At 43.6% G+C, this 8,646-nt stretch overlaps 1 protein-coding gene across 1 annotated transcript; it reads left to right on the forward strand.

Moving 5' to 3' along the window:
• Positions 1–602: 602 nt before the first annotated feature.
• LOC131190294 (zinc finger protein 664-like) lies at positions 603–8,402 on the forward strand. Its single transcript, XM_058167553.1, has 2 exons — positions 603–793; positions 2,430–8,402. The coding sequence occupies exon 2, from the start codon at positions 2,441–2,443 to the stop codon at positions 3,890–3,892; it is 1,452 nt and encodes a 483-aa protein (XP_058023536.1). The 5' UTR covers positions 603–793; positions 2,430–2,440; the 3' UTR covers positions 3,893–8,402.
• The last annotated feature ends 244 nt before the right edge of the window (positions 8,403–8,646 follow it).

Below are 8,646 nucleotides of genomic sequence, written 5' to 3' on the forward strand. Positions count from 1 at the left end.
ATTCTATTAAGTTTAAACTGTCTACTGTTGACCTCACCCCATTCCTAAGAGGTCTGTAAGAGGCGTGCATAAGCACACCAGCGTGCCTACCGTCCCTGTCCTAATATTCCTTTTTACTTATTCTTTTCATGTATCCAAATTATGTTTATACTTTTACCTGTTACCTTATATATGATTGACAAATTAAATTAAATTAAATTTAAAAACCGTAGTGGCAAAGTCGCATTTCAACACGAGGGAGAAACTGGCGACCAACTGCACTGCAGGCTAAAAACAAAAATCGAAGCAGGGTTGACTTTTTTCCTGTCACATCAAACCAGGGGACCGCATAAAAACCTTGAGCACGATCGCAGGGAGACTCGGGGTCCTTCCCTTCTTTTCCTTTCCCCTGCTGGTGTCTGGGAAACGTGGAGCGCCCACCTCGCCGCTCTTCTCCGCAGGGCCGCCAGGGGTCTCCGGCTGATGCGCTAGCTAGCCCGGCAGAGGCCGCCTCTTGCGCGGAGAAATCTTTCCGTGGCGCAGCTTCCTGTGCCTGACTCAGCTCTCAACCGGGCGAGGATTGGCTGAACTGGCCCGGGAGCTCAGCCTTGCCTTGGGAAGTCCAGCCTCGGCGGCCAGTCAGTAACCCTTGTGCAGCCTCCTCCTCCGATTGTGCCCGATCTGTTGCTTGCAGTGCCCAGGGTTCTTTGCTCTGGCGCCGGTGCTTTCCCCTCCGCCGGGCGCGCGCGGGTGCTCCGGCCGCCGCTCTCTGCTGGCGGATCCCTCCTGCTGCATCGGGTCTCGCCCGATCCTGGTAAGTAACCGGGACGTGGAGAAGCTTGAGCTGGGCCTTTCCCGCGGTCTTCGGGCTTGGAAAGTGGGTCTCTCGGTCCCGCCTGATTCCTTCCCGGGGATCGCCGGAGGGAAAGCGGGACCGAGCGTCGCATGATCCTCCGCGCTTTCGCCTATGTGCTTCGGCTGGGGCTTGGTGGCTGCCGTCTGCTGATCTAGGCCGCTATTGTTTTCTTGTGGGCTGACTGCTGCCCGCAGGATTAAACATCTCTGCACAAAAGGAGATCCTGCTATTTTGCTCCCCCCACCCCCCCGATCAGTGGATCTTTATCTGAATCAATGCAAGAAAAAAAAAATGTTTGCGCTTTCCTAGTTAGCAACAGCCCCATAAGGTAAGCCTGCCTGCGCGATCCGGGCTGTAAAAAATCCCGATGTCCATTCTATCTGGTAGCAAAGAATCCCGTTGCCCTCTTGCTGTTTGCTGCACTTGGTTTGCTTCCTGCAGCCCTTTTCATTTGCCGATCTAGGTAACATTGCAGTAGCGATGTATAAACGATTTAAGAAGCAAACAAAAATGTAAAAAAAAAGGAAAAGAACAATCTGAAGCACATTTTCCGGTGGTGTAATTGGAATCTAGAGAAGGGAGAACCAGCACAATAGGCAGGAATCGTTTAAATCATTTTTTATCATCTTTGTTATGATGTGGCGGACTTGAAAATGTATGGACTTCAACTCCCAGAATTCCCCTGCCAGCATGTTGAAAAACACTGTTTTAGATGAAACAATGCAGCCAGGTAGCCCAGTCAGAAACTGGTTAGGAAACTGTACTCCCTTGCGTCACTTTTTCTTGTTGGGTAATGAAATATTTGCAGGAAGAAAACCAAGCTCAGCAAGCACTGACCCCCAATATTTTAACCCTCATTTACCCTTTGTAGCTAAAGGTCACTTCTTGTATATTCTCCATTATCTATCATTTGCAGCTTATCTATAGCCACGCAACTCTCTCTCTCTCTCTCCCTCTCTCTCCCTCCCTCCCTCCCTCCCTCCCTCCCTCCCTTTCTTCCTTTTCCTTTCACTTAAGTGAACTGTTGTAAGTCAAGGACTAACTGTATATCTAACCCACAGTTCCCTAATGTTTCTGGCTTTGCAGACCAGCGGGTGGGGGGGGAGAGGGGTTGGTTACATGTGAGTGGCTGGCAAGCATACACACGCACATCTTTGTGCGAGTGGCATGCATACGCGCCTAACGCTCACTTATTAAGCGGGTCATTATGTGACCATGCTCAATTTTATGACCTTTTCTGCAGTGGCTGTTAATTGAATGCCACAGTCATTAAATGAGCACAGCAATCATAACGTGAAACCATTAAATCCAAAGGCAAACCAAAAATAAACACCCATTTCGGGAAAAAGGCACAGAAAATGACACAGGATTGTGGAACCTGCAAAAGTGGCCGTAAATATGGGCCAGCTGCCAAGTGCCCAAAATGTGATCATGTGACCAAGGGGTGGGGTGCGTGTGGCAGGTGTTGGGACTTGAAAACTGGGTTGTAAGTAGTTCTGGGGAGAACCGTCATAACTTCAAAAAGCCGCTAAGCCACACATTTGGGACTACCTGTCATATGGTTAATTTTCATGTGGGTTCTATTTCCATCCAGTCATTGAAAAGATGGTGAATGAAGAAGAGGAGAGTGCTCCCAAGCAGAGTGGCCCTAAACCAGCAGAGCCACACGAGATGCTGTCTGAGAGCTGCCAGAGCCACATGTCTCCAGACGTTGAATCGGAAGGAGGTGAAACCAACGAGACGGAACCGAGAAGCTCGAAGCGTGACCAGGGGAGCAATTCTCTTGCCGTCAACGGTGACGTTTCTGACGGCGAGAAGGTTTATCCCTCACAGACACAGTACATTTGCCCCGTTTGCGGGGAATGTTTCAGTGGGAGTTCCCGCCTTGTGGAACATCAGAGGGTTCACAAAGAGGAGAAGTTGCGCCCCTGCCCTGTCTGTGGAAAAGGTTACAACCAGGAAGCTGACTTGGTGGCGCACATGCAGAGTCACACTGATGAGAAGCCGTTTTCTTGTCTCGAGTGCGGGAGGAGCTTCCTATTCAGCTCAGACTTGGTGGCCCATCAAAAGGTCCATACTGGAGAGAAACCTTACATCTGCCTAGAGTGCGGGAAAGGCTTCTCCCAGAGTTCCCAGCTGATGTCCCATCGCAGAGTCCATACCGGGGAGAAGCCTTACGAGTGCATTATCTGCGAGAAGAGCTTCCGGTCCAACTATGACCTGGTCAACCATCAGAGGAGCCACACTGGAGAGAAACCTTACATATGCTCTGACTGCGGGAAGAGCTTCACCCGCAGCTCCCACCTCATTTCCCATCAGAGAGTCCACACGGGCGAAAGACCCTACCCTTGTGGGATCTGCGGGAAGCGTTTCCGGGACTGCTCCCATCTCATTCGGCACCAGAGGGTCCACACGGGTGAGAAACCGTACGAGTGCTCCATTTGTGGGAAGAGCTTCCGGGTGAATTACGACTTAGTCACCCATCAGAGGAACCACACTGGCGAAAAACCTTACGAATGCCCCGATTGTGGGAAAGGCTTTAAGCGGAGTTCGCACCTCATCTGCCACCAGAGAGTCCACACTGGAGAAAGGCCGTATCCCTGTGGCATCTGCGGGAAAAGCTTCAGCTACAGCTCAGACCTTATTAAGCACCAGAGAATCCACACGGGGGAGAAACCTTACGAATGTCACATCTGCGGGAAGAGCTTTCGGATCAATGCTGACCTGGTCACTCACCAGAGGATTCACACCGGAGAGAAACCTTACACCTGCTCTGATTGTGGGAAATGTTTTGCCCGGAGCTCACGTCTTGTGTCCCATCAGAGAGTCCACGTGAAGGACGGGACCTTGGGAACGTCTCTTTCTGAAACTGAGTCATCCCAGCCAGGAGCAGCTACTGTGTCCCCAGCTCCTGAGCACCCTTGGGCCAAGGAGGAGAAGCTGGCCCCAAGTGAGCCTCTGGCTCTGACCAGCCTGGGAACTTCTACTCAATTCGTCCTTGGTGATGCACCTCAGGCTGGCCACATGAGTGAAATAAAGATGGAGTGCAGGAGCTGAGACGCAAGAAAACTAGAAGGGAAACACTTACTTTCCAGTAACAAAGTAGTGTATAGAATCTGGAATCCCTTGCTCATTTTAATTAGCTTTCATGGAAAGTTTGCTTGATCAAACAAGATATTATCCATGGCTCCCCCCCCCCCCCGGTGTGCATATTGAAGGATAAATGAGTTGATCCAAGGAAGAATGAAGTATCCTGCGGCCGCAGCATGGTCTCACAGCCATATTTAAATTAAAAGCCATTTTGACATGGGCTGGCTTTGCTTCCCCAAAGAAATTCTTGGAAATATAGTTTGTTGAGAATTCTTGATTAAAAATGTATAGCTAGAGGTGGGAGGAGAAGTATACAAAAACGGATGTAATGCTGGAACCCCTTCAAAAATATATTTATTGATGCGAGCTAAAACAAGCAAAAATGGCACTGCTGTGTATGGGTTGCCTTGAAATGACAAATGGAGCAAGAAAAATATAACCGAAATTAGTGTTTATTTTAGGAAAGTGTTTTCTTTTAAAATAATGCAAAGTAATAATCTCTTATCCATCATGGTTGTTTCTTAAGAAATCCATACAACTTAGGGTTTATTTGCTCTGTTCCTCAGCGGAAAGCCATGACTTTTTAAGAATATGCTGAACACTCACAGTTCTTTTAAATGCAGTCTTCAGCTTCACAGAAACATTCTGTTGTTTATTATCTTCTAACAGTTTCTCTCCTACGTTTGTGCGTGCGTACTTTTAATTAAAAACAACATTGTTGCTATAATAAAAATGCTTTAGTTGGGTAGAATAAAGCTTTAAGTCATTAATAACTTTTATTTAACTTAATTTATAAGCCATGATCTTTTTTGTACAGATCGACCACTCATACAAAGAGAGGGAAGCAGCCCTTGGGATATAAGGACAGTTTTGCTTATTTCTCCCTCTCTTCTCATGGAGAAGCTGTGCAGCCCCCACCCCCACGCCCACCCACCCCGCCTTTCAACTAGGCAGGTCCATGTGTCTGTCCAGGGGAAGAATTCTGGTGGGTTTTTTGTAGTAGTGCAGTGAAGGCATCTCTCCTTTGGTTCTTATCTCAAGGTGCATTTAAATAAAGCTGAGGAATTTCAGTCCAGCTATCTAAAACATAAGCCAAGTATGTATGACTCCATGGTTTGTTGTCTGAAATGTTTATGCTCTTCCCTTGGAGGTTCACCACTGATCTCTTCTGGTTTATTGTATTCCTTCTATTAATCTTTTTGTTTTTTGCCTGAAATCTCACAGTTTTTCCTGAAGGGAAGACGGGGTGCCGGTAACAGATTTAGCCAACTTTGGGTGCAGTTATATCTGGGCTTGATTGTGAGTAGATGTGCTTGGGACTATACTATACTTGGGACTATACTTATATTTTGATAGCAGCTAACAAATTGATTGTGAAAACTCTCAGTTGTTTCAGCCATAGGTCCCACCCCTTAGCCGTAGCCATGAAGAAATTGCATTCCGACCAGCAAGCAAGGCTGATAAACGGAGTATTTTATTAATGCCTACAATTTGTTTTTTAAGTCAGAGAAAGAGGCTCTGATGGTGCCTAGGTTCACCCATCTCTCTAAACTGCAATTTTATTTAATAATTTGTTGATTAAGCCATAGCACACTAGGTTCACACATTGTGCAGTCTCAAACTGTGGTTCAGACACCACAATAAAATAATAGACGGTTTCACACAACTTACTAAAACAATGTCATTTGCATTACCGGTTAAGTAAAAGAGTCAGAACTCTTCCGTGTTGCACAAATTCCCAGTATCTTAGCTAGTGGTTTTGTGGTCTTGCTTATAGAGGTAGTCCTCAACATATGACCATCATGGAGCCTGGAATTTCTGTTGTATGTCATGACAATTGTAAGTTGAGGCAACCATGTGACTGACACGATTTTACAACATTTTTTACGTCAGTCATTAAACGAACACCAGTGTTGTTAAGTGTATCCATTGTCCACAGTGGACTTTTTTTTTTTTTGCCAAAAAACAAAAGTAAATGTCAGTTTCCATAAAAACAATAATTGTAAATTACTATCTCACAAGCATGGGATACTGCAAATGGGCATAAATGCATGCATAAATGCTGAGTGCCAAAATGTGATCATGTGACTGGAGGTCACGTGGCCATTGGAACTTTGAATCCTATCTTAAATACACTTTGGAAGGTCCATGGTAACTTCAAATGGTTGCTAAGCAACTGGTCATGACGAGGACAACCTTGAACGTAACAAAAACACTAAAGATCAAGGGCAGAAATTGGGATTGGAAGTAGGGAGAGGGAATGTATAAGCCTTGGCAAAACCTGAGAAAACTGGAGATAAAAGATTGTTCAACGCATTGTTTAGATTTGATGAATTGCATCTCCCAGAATTTAATAATAATAATAATAATAATGATAATATTTTAATTTGTATACTGCCCTTCTCCCGAAAGACTCAGGGCGGTGAACAGCCAAAATAAAATACAAAGCAAACAATACATACAATACTAAAAAACAACCCTTAAAAAACTTATTTAAATGGCCAAATTTAAAATGTAATAACGCCCTATAAAATTGACAGAAATTTCAAACCCATAAAATCAAATTAAAAATTTTTTTAAAAAAAAATCAAGCCAGTCCAGCAAGGCGGAATAAATAGGTTTTAAGTTCGCAGCGAAAGGTCCTAAGGTCAGATAGTTGTCGAAGTCCAGGGGGAAGTTCGTTCCACAGGGTAGGAGCCCCCACAGAGAAGGCCCTCCCCCTGGGGGCCACCAGTCGACATTGTTTGGCTGACGGCACCCTGAGGAGTCCCTGTCTGTGAGAACGCACCGGTCGTTGGGAGATAGAGGACGGCAGTAGACGATCCCGTAAGAATTTCCTGCCAGTAAAGGTAATTGTGACTAGAGAATCTGACAAGCAGTTCAAAGTATCCAAAGAACACGTTGTTGAAGAATGCTGCCCCATTGCTGTTAAATGGCACCAGCTTAGTCCTAAAGTTTTCAGCTACTACTGTCCGAAGTACCAGACTATCAATGATGCATTTGCCCATATCCGATTGAAGAAACAACTAATTTGAAAATGTGTCTCTTTGAGCTAATATAAAAAAGTTGATTTTTTTACCAGTGTCATAGAAGAAATTCTGGATTAAAGTTTGGCCATGTTATATGTGGAAAATGTACAGTTGATAAAAATATTTTCCTCTTACTGGATGACACATCTTTCACATAGCTTTAAGGAGCAATCTTGGATTTAGATGACGATTTAATTGCATGTCCTAGGGTTGCTTTTTCCAAAAGGCAGCTGGATTTTCTTGGTTTTTCCTTGGAGATGTTTCGCTTCTCATCAGGAAACTTCTTCAGTTCTAACTGAGCCTTTGGAACGGAATTCTGTCTTATTTTCATAGAGAACAGTTATAAAATTAAAATACAAATAATATATATAACAAACAAACAGTAACATCAGTGCATACTCCCTTAGTCTAAATAAAACATATAATCCATATATGAGTCACAATAAACAGTTCCACAAATGCTGTTGAGCTCTTTCTTAACATAAGCTGGCTTGCGTTCCCATATTTTTCTTTAAAAATAAAGATTAAGTTCAATTGGCGAAAGCTAAATGCAAAAGTGCAACATGAGAACTCTGTGTAGCTTAAAATAATGTACAATCTGTTCATTTATTTTATTTGTATTGGTTTATATTAGTGGTGCAGAAGTGATTTCTGCTAACATTACACAGATACATTGGGTGGATTTATATATTATGTTTACCTAAACATGGGGAAACTGAAGCCCTCCAGTTAATGATGGTTTCCACAGTCAGTCCCAACCAGTAGGACCAGTGGTAGGTAATGCTGGGATTATTCTTCAGCGACATCTGAAAGTCAACTTTCTTCACTCCTGCAGTGAATCATCATACAGTTTTGCTTGGGCTTTGAATTAAGTGCAAACTAGGCAGCTAGAGAATATTGACAAGAGTTTAGTTAAAACTGGCTTAGCACAATGTATGAACCCAACTTTTTCTTTTATGTTTAAATCTAAAAAAATAGGCATAACATAACAACAGAGTTGGAAGGGACCTTGGAGGCCTTCTAGTCCAACCCCCTGCCCAGGCAGGAAACCCTACACCATCTCAGTCAGATGGTTATCCAACATTTTCTTAAAAAACATGGCTGCTAGCCAGGACAATTAAAACTTGTCAACTTCACAAAGAATAAGGGTTTTCCCTGTGAAAATATACTAGGTATAGAAGGAACTGATGTTAGCTTAAATCAGAATTTTCTGTAACTTGGCCAGCTGGACCGAAGGGAAGTACCATTGGGAGGATGGAGAAAATCTTTTAACTTCTGTCTACATACGTTTTTTTCTTAAACTTCCTTTTTAATATGTTTTATTGATCAAGTTTGTTTATATCATGTTTACTGTTCTTCTGTCTGTATTCCTATAGACTTGGATTTTTTTTTCCAATTTAAATTTACTGTATTCCAGTTTTTTATGGTAGCCAATAAAGTTTGTTTGAAATTTGAGTGTTTGTCTTTTATCTGGGAATTACAAGCTAAACAGAAAAGGGAAAAGGCTTTCCCAGTGTAGTTTTAACTGGTTTACAGTGGCATTCCTCAATTCCACAAGTCTTAAAGTCCACAAGTCTTAAAGTTGCCAAGGTTGGATACCCTTGCTTTAAATGAAAGAAGATTCAAAAAGAGCTAGATAGACATGAACAATGGACTGAAATAGATATTTGCAAATTTAGCAGGGAGAAACCG

The sequence above is a fragment of the Ahaetulla prasina genome, chromosome 2, assembly GCF_028640845.1.
Source record: "Ahaetulla prasina isolate Xishuangbanna chromosome 2, ASM2864084v1, whole genome shotgun sequence".
Taxonomy (NCBI): Eukaryota; Metazoa; Chordata; class Lepidosauria; order Squamata; family Colubridae; genus Ahaetulla; species Ahaetulla prasina.